Source organism: Mobula birostris, chromosome 6 (genome assembly GCF_030028105.1).
Source record: "Mobula birostris isolate sMobBir1 chromosome 6, sMobBir1.hap1, whole genome shotgun sequence".
In the NCBI taxonomy this organism is placed as follows: Eukaryota; Metazoa; Chordata; class Chondrichthyes; order Myliobatiformes; family Myliobatidae; genus Mobula; species Mobula birostris.
Genome location: NC_092375.1, coordinates 170,594,648 through 170,610,365, shown reverse-complemented (window position 1 = coordinate 170,610,365; position 15,718 = coordinate 170,594,648). Strand labels below are relative to the sequence as shown.

At 39.9% G+C, this 15,718-nt stretch overlaps 1 protein-coding gene across 2 annotated transcripts in view; it reads right to left on the bottom strand.

Moving 5' to 3' along the window:
* slc25a12 (solute carrier family 25 member 12) overlaps nucleotides 1–15,718 on the bottom strand; it is a 95,973-nt gene that overhangs the window by 45,379 nt on the left and 34,876 nt on the right. For both annotated transcript variants that reach the window (XM_072261879.1, XM_072261880.1), the window contains exons 6-9: nucleotides 15,076–15,222; nucleotides 4,006–4,144; nucleotides 2,816–2,909; nucleotides 2,462–2,546 (exon numbers count right to left, since the gene is read on the bottom strand). In XM_072261879.1, coding sequence (XP_072117980.1) covers nucleotides 2,462–2,546; nucleotides 2,816–2,909; nucleotides 4,006–4,144; nucleotides 15,076–15,222 — 465 coding nt within the window. The remainder of the gene's footprint in view (nucleotides 1–2,461; nucleotides 2,547–2,815; nucleotides 2,910–4,005; nucleotides 4,145–15,075; nucleotides 15,223–15,718) is intronic.

The following is a 15,718-nucleotide window of genomic DNA, read 5'->3' as shown; positions in this document are numbered from 1 at the left end:
TCTAAGGGAGCACATATATGAATATTTGGATAGACAGGGACTGATTAGGGATAGTCAGCATTGCTTTGCGCATGGTAGGTCAGGTCTAGCCAATCTTAGAGTTTTTCAAGGAAGTTACTAGGAAAGTTGATGAAGGCAAGGCAGTGTGTTGTCTGCATGGATTTTAGCGAGGCATTTGACAAGGTCCTGCGTGGAAAGTTGGTCAAACCAAGATAAGGTAGTAAATTGGATTAGACATTGGCTTTGTGGAAGAAGCCAGAGAGGTAGTAGATGGATGCCTCTCTGACTGGAGGCCTGTGACTACTGGTGTGCCACAGGCATTGGTGCTGAGTCCGTTGTCGTTTGTCATCTGTATCAATCATCTGGATGATAATGTGGTTAACTGAATCAGTAAATTTGTGGATGACACCAAGACTGGGGGTGTAGTAGTCAGCAGAGAAGACTATTAGAGCTTGCAGCGGTAACTGGAGCAGCTGGAAAAAAGGGTTGATAAATGGCAGATGGAATTTAATGCAGACAAGTGCGAATTGTTGAACTTTAGTAGGACCGTCCACGATAAGTCTCGCACAGCAAACGTAGAGCACTGAGGAGTGTGGTAGAACAAAGGGATCAGGGAGTACAGGTCCACAATTTCTTTGAAAGTGGCAGCACAGGTGAGTAGGAATAGGGTCCTAAAGAATGCTTCTGACACACTGGACTTCATAAATCAAAGTAGTGAGTACAGGAGATGGGATGTTATGTCAAAGTTGTATAAGATGTTGGTGAGGCCTAATTTGGAGTACTGCGTGCAGTTTTGGTCATCTACCTCCAATAAGGTTGAAAGAGTACAGAGAAAATTTACAAAGATGTCGCAAGAACTGGAAGCCTGAGTTATACGGAAAGATTGAATAGGTTAGGACTTTATTCCTTGGAATGCAGAAAATTGAGGGGAGATTTGAAAGAGGTATAGAAAATTGTGAAGGGTATGGCAAGCAGGCTTTTTCCACTGAGGTTGGGTGGGACTACAATTAGAGGTCACGGGTCAAGGATGAAATGTGAAAAGTTTCAGGGGAACATGAAGGGAAACTTCTCCACTCAAGAGTGTGGAACAAGCTGCCAGCGCAAGTGGTGCATGGATAGCAGGGGTATGAAGGACTTTGGTCTGGGTGCAGGTCGATGGGACTAGGCAGTTTAAATGGATCAGCATGGACTAAGTGGGCCAAAGGGCCTGTTTCTGTCCTGTACTTTTCTATGACTCTATAACTTTCCTCAGTTACCTTGTTCTAAAAGTGCACTTCCCTGCAGCTGAAAATTGTAAAGAAACTGCAGAAACATAGATCCAAAAGAAAAAAAAACGAGAGTATCTGCATTTCTCCATAAATGCTTACAGCATCCACTGAATTTAAACCAATAAGGCACTGAAAACTGCAAAATTGAAAAGAACATGCAAAATAACGTGCTAACACCAGGGCCTATGGGAATACATACAAGCTAGTTAATATCTAATGTTTCCAAACTTCATTCCAAAAGTAACACATAATTATCTTTCATTGCCAGAGGAAGTTATGTCAAAATGTGGAGATGCAACAATGAAATTCTCAATTTGCTGCAAGTCTGAATGGTTAAATTGACTGAACATGTTAGAACACTTACTTTGAATCATAACTCATTTTGCTGTTATTACAGCAATTCTGCTCATTTGCTCATGTGGACTCAGTTACTGTTTTTATTTCATCTGATAACTGGGACTAACAACCAGACTTAAACCTTTTATGGTTGGCTCATTACTCTCCTCAAAAGAGGCTGCATTCTTCTCTAATGTTTATCCGGGTTTCAGAATAACCTTAATTCCTTGATAAATACACAACCGATACAGGACTATGTTCAGCTAAACCCTCTACTGACAACATACAATTTTATGAAGGAAAAATTCCATGGCTAGTACAAACTTGTTACACTCACAGACACTCAACCCAAAGTTTCTCCCTCACTTTGCTTTCTCCCAGCCAGGTTTTGCCTGCATTTCCTGCCTGCCACCAGTCATCTGCTTTCCCCGCTCTCTAATCTTCACTCTTCTCCAGCAAACTTAGACTCCCTTGATTCAACGCCATTTCTTGCTCTCCTTTCTCATCCATCTACTCTTCTGTCCAATCTTCCCTTTCCCAACATCCAAAAACGTTTTGTTTAAATTCTTATTCTAAATCATCCTGTTATTTTCCCTAATAAGTCTTTGCATGGATTGCATATTAGCTTTTAATGCATGCCATTATTTGAATGAAACCATTCAAATGCTGATGCAAGCTTCAAAACAAAATGACCAAGGATTTCAGAATATTCACAGTCATTTACTCAGAGCAAATTAAGAAATGCAATTCCAAGGCTTTATAAAATACCAGCAGTATAAATTCATAATTTTGCTGTCCTTTTAATATTCTCCATCAATATTGTTAAGCAACTGTATTCATCTCAATTTGCCTCTTACCTGCCTCTGGATTTCAGCCAGGTTATAGGGTAGGGCTCCTTCCTCCAATGGTGCTATTCTTTCAATATCTGCCAGAGAGACTCGTCTGAAGACAAAACCCAGGTATTAAAAGTGTAACACACACTGAGCTCAATATGTCTTATCTTTGTTTTGCTGCAATAATTATAACACAGAACAAATTTGATCAGAGAAAGATTTTTTTTGCTACTTAAGAGTTAAGATTTTAATTGTAATTGATATCTAAATACAACTTATTTTGTTATCATCCACCAAGGTTACCATACATTCAAGTGAAACAAATGAATATCAAACTAAAAAATTAAAAAATATCCTTCCATTTAAAAAATACATTACCCGGTTGGACTGTACAGAGCCACAAGCTGGAAAAGGATATCAACTTCCAGGGGTGTAATCTGCCCAAATTTATTAGCAGCATGAGAAAACTCCTCTAAATTTCAAAAGAAAATAAAGATTATATAGGTCATTTCCAATGACAAACATAGCACATAGTACAGATAAAAGTAATTAGCATTTGGGATAAAACTCTTCCTGAAACCAAGAAAGCACAGCCCTCCGTGGTATGAAATGAAATTAAAGAAGCAATGGTACATTTTCAAGTTTGCAAGAAGTTGGGAAACCTGCAATTGGGTACAGAGCCATGAACCTACTCCTTTTCAGAAGGTGCTATCAAAGTAACTTGGATGAGTAATTGCAATACATTTTGTGGATAATATACAGTGGATAATCAAAGCTTAGGGTGATTTATGGGATGCTAAACAATCAGGTTACTTTGTCCCAGATAGCATCAATGTCTTTTATAACGGTGGCACTGCTCCTGATTTGTGCCTTGTGGATGATGGAAAAGCATGGTGGTGTTTGGAGGTGAGTCATTTGCTGCATCAACTTCTGATCTTCCCTTGTAGCCATGATATTTACGTGGCTACACGATTTGACTCTCTAGTGAAAGAGGACACTCAGGATAGTGAGGGAGATACACCAGTTTATCTGTCTAGTGCTACAATGACAACAATTCTAAAACAAATGCTATAAAAATAGCCAAAACCCAATTTTCCAAAGTCATCGACTTCAAAGTTCTTCTATAATATATTTTGCAAGTAAATTAGACTTAAATTTAATTTAGCATGAGTACCTGTGCTGGGACCAGATTGTTCAAGTTCATACTGAGAACAACTGCAGGTTCATGAATGATCTAAAGTTGTGAAGTAACAATGATATTTTGGCATATTATCAAGTAGGACCCATGTCATTGTATAGGGTTTATTTAGTAAAACTGCACAGGACAAAATCATTTAGTTTCTCCTGCAGTTTTAAGATTCTTTTAGGTTTATGTTTTCTTTCTCCAGCTGCTCTTATTCGAAGTATTTAAGTTCTTTATTGACATTCTTTCTCTCTTACTGCCCTTATTAACCTATCAACTGGATGTCTTCATATTTAACATGTCCCCTGATTTTTCCCATCCTTTCCATTGTAAATTTACTGCATTTTCACTTGTCTGGAGGAGGGAAATCAAAGAATGTTTTTACCTTTAGTAACCTCCACATCTTTTCTTGTGCCTGCCAAAGTGCTGTATATCTTCCTAATCAGTTCCATATTATTCAACAAAGAGTTGAAAGCATTGAAATAAGAAAAGCTGACATTATGAGAACTAGTTCCACCTGCTACCTGTTGAATAAAAAGAATAGTCTTGTTTTAAATAGCTGCAAAAAAATAACTTTGAGAAATCACTATTAATGCTGCTCAACTAAAAGTGATAAAAATTCTAAATTATCAGAGTATTATACCATATAATATAGACCCATTATATTAGCAAATCCTTTTAAATGTCTCAGGCAATTCAGTTTAATTACTGCTTGGATTTCAGATTAGGATATGCAGCTCATATTCATGATGGATTTTAATATAAAAGTGTTAATACTGAGAATGTATTGTGTCACATACATTATCAGTAAATCAGTTGTTGCCATAATAATTTTTCTCATCTCAAATGGCACAGTTAATTTGTATTCGTGTTGAATAATTGTGGATAGAGCTAAAGAACGGCAAGGGTAAAAAGACACTGATGGAAGTTGCAAAAAAAAAGCTCCTAACAGTAATAAGGATGTGGTCTACAAATTACAAAGGGAGATAGAAAATGCATGCCAAAGTTATAATAGGCATGGAGGACTTCAATATGCAGGTAGTTTGGGAAAATCACGCTGGTGCTGGATTACAGGAGAGGGATTTTCTAGAGTGCTGACGAGATGGCTTTTTAGAGCAGCTTGTGGTTCAGCCCACTAAAGGACCCACTATTCTGGACTGGATATTGTGCAATGAACCAGAATTGATTAGAGCGCTGAAGGTAAGAGAACCCTTAGGGAAAAGTGATCATAAGTTAAAGTCAGATGTATCAGTGTTACAGTGGAGTAAAGGGAATTACAGAGACATGAGCGAGGAGCTGGCCAGAACTGAATGGAAAAGAACACTGGCAGGGATGGCATGAGGGCAACAATGGCTGGAATTTCCGGAAGCAATTCGAATAGCAGATGATATTTACATCCCAAAGAGGAAAAAGTATTCTCAAGGAAAGTTAACACAACAGTGTTAACAACTGTTAACAACAAGAGAAGTCAAAGCCAACATAAAAGCCAAAGGGAGGGCATATAATAAAGCAAAAATTAGTGGGAAGTTAAGAGGATTGGGAAACTTTCAAAAACCAACAGAAGGCAACTAAAACAGTCACTAAGAGTGCAAAGATGGAATACAAAAGTAAACTAGCCAATAATATTAAAGAGGATACCAAAAGTTTCTTCAGATATATAAAGTGTAAAAGAGAGGCAAGAATGGATATCCGAGTGCTGGAAAACAATGCTGGAGAGGTAGTAATGGGGGAACACCGAAATAGCAGATGAACTGAATAAGTGTTGTGATCAGTGTTCACCGTGGAAGACACTAGCAGTATGGTGGAAGTTCCAGGTGTCAGGGGGCATGAAGTATGTTCAGTTACCATAACTAGAGAGGAGATTCTTGGGAAAATGAAAGGCCTGAAGGTAGATAAATCACCTGGACCAGATTTCTGAAAGAGGTGACTAAAGAGATTGTGGAGGCAATAGTAATGATCTTTCAAGGATCAAAGTTCAAATTTCAAGGTTCTAGAAGACTGGAAAATTGCAAATGTCACTCCACACTTCAAAAAGGGAGAGAGGCAGAAGAAAGGAAACTATAGGCCAGTTAGTCTGACCTCAGTGGTCAAATGTGGAGGTGATTATTAAGGATGAGGTCTCAGGGTACTTGGAGGCACATGATAAAACAGGCCTTGGTTAGCATGATCTCCTCAAAGGAAAATCTTGCCTGACAAATCTGGTGGAATTCTTTGACAAAAGAAGCAGGATAGACAAAGGAGAATCGGTTGATGTTCTGCACTTGGATTTTGACAAGGTGCCACACGTGAGGTTGTTTAACAAGCTACGAGCCCATTGTATTACAGGAAAGATTCTAGCATGGTTAAAGCAATGGCTGATTGGCAGGAGGCAATAAGTGGGTATAAAGGAAGCCTTTTCTGGTTGACTGGCAGTGACTAGTGGTGTTCCACAGGTGTCTGTGTAGGGACCAATTCCTTTTATGTTATATGTCAATGATTTGGATGATGGAATTGATAGCTTTGTTACAAAGTTTTCAGACGATATGACAACAGGTGGAGGGGAAGGTAGCTTTGAAGAAGTAGAGGCTACAGATGAACAGGCATATTAGGCAAAGAAACGGCAAATGGAATAGTGTGTTGGGATGTGTACTGTCATGCACTTTGGTAGAAGAAATGAAACGGCTATTTTCTAAATAGAGAGAAATACAAAAACTGAGGTCTAAAGGGACTTGGGCGTCCTTGTGCAGGATTCCCTAAAGGTTAATTTGCAGGTCGAGTCTGTGGTGAAGAAGGCAAATACAACGTTAGCAGTCATTTCAAGAGGACAAGAATATAAAAGCAAGGATGTAATGTTGAGACTTTATAAGGCACGGTTGAGGCCTGACTTGGAAGATTGTGAGCAGTTTTGGGCCTCTTATCTTAGAAAGGAAGTACTGAATCTAGAGAGGTTTCAAAGGAAGTTCATGAAAATGATTCCAGGATTGAATGGCTTGACATATGAAAAGCAGTTGATAGCTCCGGGCCTGTATTCACTGGAATTCAGAAACATGAGGGGTGAGCTCATTGAAACCCATCAAATAGTGAAAGGCCTTGATGGAGTGGGTGTGGAGAGGATGTTTCCTATGGCAGGAGAGTCTACGATCAGAGAACACAGCCTCAGAATAAAGGGTTGTCCTTTTAGGACAGAGATGAGGAACAACTTCAGCTAGAGAGTGGCGAATCTGTGGAATTCTTTGCCAGAGGCAGCTGTGGAGGCCAAGTCTGTATGTATATTTAAAGCAGAGGTTGAGATTTTTGATGAGCATGAAGGGATACGGGGAGAAGGCAGGAGATAGGGATTGAGAGGAAAAATTGGATCAGCCATGATGAAATGGTAGAGCAGACTCAATGGCCTAATTCGGCTCCTATATTTTATGGTCTTAATTTAATACATTAAACTATGTGACTGTTACAGCATATTGTGCAATTATAGTTCTAGTTTTAAATTAATGCCTTTCTTTTTCCTCAGAAATGCTACCAATGCTGTGAACTGCCAGCATTACTGTCCTTGAGAGAGTTGTATCACCATATTGGACAGAGTGCAGTGAAAGTCAGTTACTGTTGTTCTTTACCATCCATTTTTCTTTTGATAACAGAATTAGCTTTTAAAGGTTTTAAATGTTTGCTAATGTCAGAGTTATCCACATGCATATATTTGGCCAAGGCTTATGCTGGCCCTGCCATGTTGAAGCACACATGGTCAGAAGGTCAGCAGTGTTCTGCCTGTCATTTTACACCTGACTGCTCTGGAAGCTGCTGCCAGAGAATTTGCTCCAGATAAGTGTGGCCCTAGCCAGTAAGCAGAGATGGCTAACTTTGCGAGCACATTTCATGAACGTAGTTACTACCTTAATTGTTATTAAAACTCAAAACACAATTAGAAATGAAGATTTCATTAGCAGGCTTTAGGCAAAAGCAGTTAGTAGCAACTGCGTGCAGAGGATTGTGTGATTTGATAGCATTCAGTGGTGGTGATGTTTGGGAACATGTATTATAGGTTACTGAGATAAATAATAAGTAGAACTGGAGTTAAGAGAGCTAAATAGGTCTACTTTGATTCAAGACTGTCATGATCACCCTCAAGACAATTACTGCTAGTTCCTCTAAGTGACCAAAATATCAAGCATCTACCTTAGTAAGATCTTTCTACAAATTCTTACATCCCAAAAGCACCCATGTCACTCCAGACCAGTGTTCTTTCTTTCCAAAAGTGAAGAAAACTTTAACAACACAGGCATAACCTGACATTAAACGTCCCTGACCTGGATGATTACTCACATTCCCTGAAAACTAGCATCAAGATCCTCAAACTGTGTCAGTTATTACTAAAGAAACATAGAAAACCTACAGCACAATACAGGCCCTTCGGCCCACAAGGTTGTGCCGAACATGTCCCTACCTTAGAAATTACTAGGCTTACCTACAGCCCTCTATTTTTCTAAGCTCCATGTACCTATCCAAAAGTCTCTTAAAAGACCCTATCATATCCGCCTCCACCACCATTGCCAGCAGCCCATTCCACCCACTCACCGCTCTCTGTGTAAAAAAACTTACCCCTGACATCTCCTTTGTATCTACTCCACAGCACCTTAAACTTGTGTCCTCTTGTGGCAACCATTTCAGCCCTGGGAAAAAGCCTCTGACTATCCACACGAACTTCCAATAAGTCTCTAAAGAAGCCAATAGCAGGACTTCTCATACTCCAGATCGGATTTAGCCAGGTTACAGCAAGCGAACATACCAATACATTGGCTGTTTGCACATCGAGTTGCATTTATTAAATTCTGGTTTCAGATGAAATGCAAAGTATTTAATATTGTTTTGCATAACATAATAAACCGGTGCACTACGTATACCAACATATAGAAAACAGCAACAATAAATCACAGGGTGTATTGAAGATAATTTCCCAAAGCATTATGCTCCTAAAGCAATGTGTGAATTTTAAATTTAGCAACACATAATGAGGCAAGTGTAACTTCAGAGTACACGATCACCCAAGGTCATGGTGATCATAGCAGGATAGAACATGTGAGTGAGAAACTTCAACTTCTATCAACTGTGTTAAAAGATAAAAGCAATATATAGATAGAATTAGATAAAGTTGAAAGGGAATATAGATTACCAAGTAACAAGTTAGACAATTAATTGGAAACATTTAAGGAGGCAATTCATAATGTGAAGTTTCTAAATGGAAAGTAATGTGAAAAACATGAGGTTTTTCATTTTGGAAGGAAATATGATAAAACAGATAACACACACAAAATGCTGGGGAAGCTCAGCAGGCCAGGAAGCATCTATGGAAAAAAAAGTACAGTTGACAGTGAGTCCTTTCTTCAGGACTGGAAAGGAACAGGGAAGATGCGAGAATAAAATGGTGGGGGGTGGGGAAGGAGGGTAGCTAGAAACTGTTAGGTGGGTAGGAAAGGTAAAGGGCTGGAGAGGAAGGAATGTGATAGGAGAGGAGAGTGGACCACAGGAAAAAGGGAAGGGGGGGGGACCCAAAGAGAGGTGATAAGCAGGTGAGAAGAGCCCCAGAGTGGAGAATAGAAGAGGGGAGAGGGAAGGGATTTTTATTACCAGAAGGAGAAATCAATATTCATGCCATTAGGTTGGAGGCTATCCAGATGAATTATATAGTATTGCTTCTCCACCCTGAGGGAAACCTCATTGTTGCACAAGAGGAGAGCATGGAGCAACATATGGGAAGTGAATGGGAATCTGAACTAAAATGATTGGCCATCGGGAAGTTCCACTTTTGGTGGATCGAGTGGAGGTACTCGAAGAAGAGGACCCCCAATATACAAGCAACACACATCAAAGTTGCTGGTGAACGCAGCAGGCCAGGCAGCATCTCTAGGAAGAGGTACAGTCGACATTTTGGGCCAAGACCCTTCGTCAGGACTAACTGAAGGAAGAGCTAGTAAGAGATTTGGAAGTGGGAGGGGGAGGGGAGATCTGAAATGATAGGAGAAGGCAAGAGGGGAAGGGATGGAGCCAACAGCTGGACAGTTGATTGGCAAAAGGGATACGAGAGGATCATGGGACAGGAGGCCTAGGGAGAAAGAAAAGGGGGAGGGGGGAAAAAACCCAGAGAATGGGCAAAGGGGTATAGTGAGAGGGACAGAGGGAGAGAGGGAGAAAAGGGAGAGAGGGAGAAAAAGGAGAGAGAGAAAAAGAATGTGTGTATATAATAACAGATGGAGTACAAGGGGGAGGTGGGGCATTAGCGGAAGTTTGAGAAGTCAACGTTCATGCCATCAGGTTGGAGGCTACCCAGACAGAATATAAGGTGTTGTTCCTCCAACCTGAGTGTGGCTTCATCTTTACAGTAGAGGAGGCTGTGGATAGACATATCAGAATGGGAATGGGACGTGGAATTAAGATGTGTGGCCACTGGGAGATCCTGCTTTCTCTGACGGACAGAGCGTAGGTGTTCAGCGAAACGATGTCCCAGTCTGCGTCGGGTCTCTCCAATATACAGAAGGCCACCTCGGGAGCAACGGACGCGGTATATCACCCCAGACGACTCACAGGTGAAGTGTCGCCTCACCTGGAAGGACTGTCTGAGGCTGTGAATGGTGGTAAGGGAGGAAGTGTAACGGCATGTGTAGCACTTGTTCGGCTTACAAGGATAAGTGCCAGGAGGGAGATCGGTGGGGAGGGATTGGGGGGGATGAATGGACAAGGGAGTCGCGTAGGGAGCGATCCCTGCAGAAAGCGGGGGGGGGGGGGGGAGGGGAGGGAAAGATGTGCTTAGTGGTGGGATCCCGTTGGAGGGGAGGAAATTACGGAGAATAATATGTTGGACCCGGAGGCTGGTGGGGTGGTAGGTGAGGACAAGGGGGACCCTATTCCTAGTGGGGTGGCGGGAGAATGGAGTGATGTGTGTTGCTTGAATTTCCAGCATCTGCAGAATTCCTCGTGTTTGCCCTAATATACAATGCGTGTCACCAATGTAGAGGAGGCTGCATTGGGAGTACCAGGCACAACAGATTACCCCAGCAGATTCACAGGTGAAGTGTTGCCGCAGCTAGAAGAACTGCAGCTCGTTGGTTGCTGGCAGGGATAAGTACCGGGAGGGAGATTAGTAGCGAGGAAAGAATGGACAGGGGAAATCACAGAGGGAGCAATTCCTGTGGTAAGCAGAGAGAGGGGAAGAGGTAAAAATATGTTTAATGGTAGGATCCCTTTGGAAATAGCAGAAGCTGCAGAGAATGATGTGTAGCATGCGGAGACTCCTGGGGTGATAGGAAAAGACAAGAGGTATATAGCCCAGTGCATGATTAAACAAAGATAACAAACAGGTGCTAATGATCAATGATAATAAGCTGAATGAACTAAACTGGTTAACTCAAACAGAAAACGGTGTAGAAGGAATCAAATTGGGTGAAGGACAACCAAAACAAAAAGCTGAGGGTGTGGTAGATGTGACAGTTTAACCGAGTATAGATACAAGCATTGTTAGCAAAATGATTTCAAACATACAACCAAGGTCACAAAGAACTATTTTCAGCAAAAAGAACGAAGAGTTCTGCAACAGATGGTTTGGCCTCCACAGAGCATCAGCAAGGTCTCTCCCAAGCAGAAGTTTTGTGGCACACAGGAGTTTCAAGATGCGCTGTCCAAGCTCTTCTGAAGAAGCCCAAAGAAGCAAGCGAGGTTGAGGAAGAGAAAGAGTGGGCATGCAGCTGACTGCAGCAAGCGAGACATACATCAAACTGACATCCCTTTTAAACCATTAGTAGTCCAACAATGTCTACTGGCTTTGAACCCACAGAAACCACTGGAACCCAAATCCAACCCCTCTACAATCTGGAGTAGCACTGAGCATCTCCACTTCATCCGCCAAAAGCGGAACTTCCCAGTGGTCAAACATTTTAATTCTGACTTCTATTTCCGTTCTAACGTATCGGTCCATGGCCTCCTCTTGTGCCAAGATGAGGCCACCCTCAGAGCAGAGGTGCAGCACCTTACATTCCACCTGAATAGCCTCCAAACTGATGGCACGAATATCAGTTTCTCCATCAGGTAAAATAAATTTTTCTCTCCTCCTCCTTTCTTCCTCCATTTTCCACTCTGGCCTTTTACCTCTTCTCACCTGACTATCCTTTTCCCCTAGGTCCCCTCCTCTTTCCCTTTCTCCTATGGTCCACTCTTCCTCCCCTATCAGATTCCTCCTTCTCCAGCCCTTTACCTTTCACACCCAAATGATTTCTCCTATCACCTTCCAGCTAGCCTCCTCCCCCATCCCACCTTTTTATTCCTTTCCAGTCCTGAAGGAGGCTCTCAGCCTGAAATATTGACTGTTTACTCATTTCCATAGCTCCTCCAGCCTTTTGCGTGTGTTGCTTTGAAGTCTTGTCAGAAGTGGTCTTCATGGAAGAGTTGCTACCAAAAAGCCATTCCTCTGAAGTGAAAACAAGGCCAAGAGACTTGCCTATGCACATAAACACAAGAGCAATGACAGCAAGTGCTCCGGACTAATGAGTCGAAATTTGAAATTTTTGGTTCAAGCAGGAGGCAGTTTGTTATGTAGAAGAGCTGAAGAGCTGGAGAGCGCAATGTGAATGAGTGTCTGCAGCCAGCAGTGAAACACAATGGAGGTTCCCTGCAAGTTGGGGGCTGCATTTCTGCAAATGGAGTTGGTGACCTGGTCAGAATTAGCAGAATCCTCAATGCTGAAAAGTACAAGCCAATTCTCATCTATTATACAATGCCATCAGGGAAGTGTCCGATCAGTCCCAACTTCATTTTGCAGCAGGACAATGACCCCAAACACACGGCCAAAGTCACAGACAAGTATTTTAAGCAAAAAGAAGAACAAAGAGTTCTGCAACAGATGGTATGGTCTCAACAGAGCCCTGATGTCAACATCATTGAGGCTGCCTAGAATTATCTAGAGAGACAGAAGCAAGCAAGACAACTAAAGTCTGTAGAAGAACTGTGGCAAGTTCTCCAAGATGCTTGGAACAACCTACCAATTGATTTTCTTACAAAGCTGAATGACAGTGTACCCAAGAAAACTGATGTAGTTTTAAAGGAAAAAGGTGGTCACAACAAATATTGATTTGATTTAGTGCTTTTACCTCTTATTGCTCTTTATAGTAAATTTTTTAGAAAGCTTCTTTACTTCACAAATTTTTTTACATAAGCCTAATACTTCTGCATAGTACTGAATGTGCGTCCTACATTTGAAGCACTATGTACAGATTTTGTCCCGTTTTCAGAAAGATATGTATTCATTGCAGGCACTTCAGAGAAGGTTCACTGCAATGATTTTGGTATGGAGAGATGGTTTTAAGAAAAAAGACTGAACAGGTAGGGTTTGCATTCATCAAGGTTTAGAAGAATGAGAGCTAATTTTACTGAAGTATTCCTGGGGTTTTGACAGATTAAATGCTGTATTAAATACAGAACGAGGGGGCACCTATTTAAGAATGAGACAAGGAGGAATTTTGCTGGAATTCCCCATCCAATTAAAATGTGATGTCTGAACTCTCAAATATATTCAAATCAAGGATCATAAGGATAGGGTAGGAGACAAGATCTTATATCATTTTCACATTATGCTCATGGTGATCCAGTGAAATGCTTGAAGGACTGCTGAAATTTTCCAGCATTTTCTGTTTTAGTTTTAGATTCCATCATCTTCACTTTTTTTAAACTTAAAAACTTTTTCATAGAAATGAGTCCTGCAGTGTGCTCCAACAGAGAGTACAAATAAAAAGAGAAAGTTCTGGAATTACTCATGGGGTAACAGTATTTGTAAAGCAAGAAAAACAGGGTCAATCTTTCAGGTAAATAATCACTGTTCTGAACAAATGGTAACCTGAAACATTATCTCTATTTTCTTTCCACAAGTGTCTGAAATATCTAGTATTTTGTTCCAAATTTCCAGCAGGTTTTTTTTAAAATTTGCATTGAATAACATTAAATAACTAAGTATAATGGAAGATAAACTCGTAAGAGTTGAAAAGCTGTCAAGATTCTCACTAATTGCTGTTCAGAGAGAACCTGTAATGACCTTTCAGCTTTAACACCATTTTAGAAGAGCCTGCCAACGCTCACAAGCTTAAGAAACAGCAGCGATTGCTTGAGTAGGATTGATGCTGGCTGCTGTACAGAGAATATGAAGTACTGTCAGGAGTAGAGGACAAAAGAAAAGGGCAAAAGAACACAAATAATATAACTAAACAAAAGGATGACAGAGAAGAACTTTGACCACTTTCATATCTAACGCGATACATCAAATACCAACCACACAATAAACAGGTATGAAAAGAGTAAATAATAGAAACAATACTATTTATCCTTATGCACCATGAAATGTGACAACTAGGAGTTGAGTAGGAGGCATCCAATTCCACTATATTCAAAGCTGCATAAATACAGCTTTATAAATTCCTGTCAAAAGATGTGACAATCTCAAACTATTTGCAATTAATCAGAAAAATCTCAAGGGAAATAACACGTGTTTTTAATCTCTATACATTAATCTGTCAACATTACCAAATTAACTGAATATTCAAGAAAAGTGGGCATTATTTTGTTACTTTGCTTTCCTGTATTCAAAGCTTCATTAAATGCCAACTAATCCACAAGTTCTGGAAATCTTCATCAGCATTTCCTCAGCAAAGAAAATCCTTTTAGACCAATCATATTGATACTTGTAGTAACCATTAAATTCTAAATCTCAAAAAGCTGAAGCAAGAAGTTTAAAATTACTTCCAATATTTAAACAGTATACCAGTGGTGATGATTATTCATACAGAATATTAACGTGAAACCTATTCTACTCCTGTCTAAAGGTTTGTTATATTTTTGACTAGAGTTGAAGTTGATGATGTTAATTTAGAAAATTGTGATCAATTAAACTATTTCAGTTGTTTAAAATAAATCAACATTTGATGCTACTGGTTATGCAAAATTTCAATCAAGAACCAAGGCTGAAGTTAACCCAACCATATGAAATGAATAGTTACTGCGTGGAATGCAGCTGTTCATCTTGTGAAATGCCAGGGTTGTCCATTATGTTAAATTTCATGTGTCTTTAGAAATTGATCATTGTGACTAACACAAAACAAGAATCTGAATTCTCCACATGCTTGTGTGTATCCCCCAATTCATACAAATGCTGGCAATTCAAAGCATAATCTCTTTGGCAGCAGATTACCATACTGGAAGACCAGAGAATGAAGCAACAAACAATGTAACAATTTATGGCATATTCTTCCTGAATATGACAACTTTTAAAACAAACTAATATTCTATTTCAAGTTGAAAACGGAATAAAAGCTCATACTGAGAAAACAGTGTTAAGTGGGGTTTCATTAATAAAGAACAATCAATCAGTGGATTATTCAGCAGGTTATTTCATCTAGGATTTAACTTCAATTTACAGGTCTTTTCTCAGAGAAGAATTTATTTCACTTACTGAAACTAAATTCTCCTCAACAAAAGGAGTGAGCATATGTGAACGAATTGTAACCATGATATCACTGAAGTCTAATGCTACAATTGTGCCACTCTTGTTTTTGTCCTTGAGTGCAAAAGCTTGCCTTGCATGTTCAAGTTGTAGTTCCTGCAAAAATGAAAATACACAATTATTTTTAAGAAATTGAATTATTTCATTAAAAAAATTTGCTCTATTCATTGGGGTGATACCCATTACTGCCAAGAAAAACAATACAACAAAAAAATTATAACTCTGTCTTCTGCATACATCACATCAATTCTAACAAATGTCACCAAGGAAATGACTATTAAAAGAGAATGGGGGAAATCAACTTCCAAAAGGAAGGTAGCATCCAGACCAAAAATGATCTTTAAGCCAATTTTCTTAAGAAGTTCCTGCTAGCTCCACAGAACTCACCGTTACATAAATGCACTTGTCATTCCTTTTTCTCTTTGGAGAGAGATGTGATGCTCTCATTCAAGTTATATCAAATTTTCATTACCTTCTACAACATGATACAAATTTCCAAAGATATTTCTGTATTTGGTGCCATCATGTATATTTTAACCTTATGTTCCTGGTATCTGAGACATTCACTATTTATTGGAACTGGAAGGTTGTC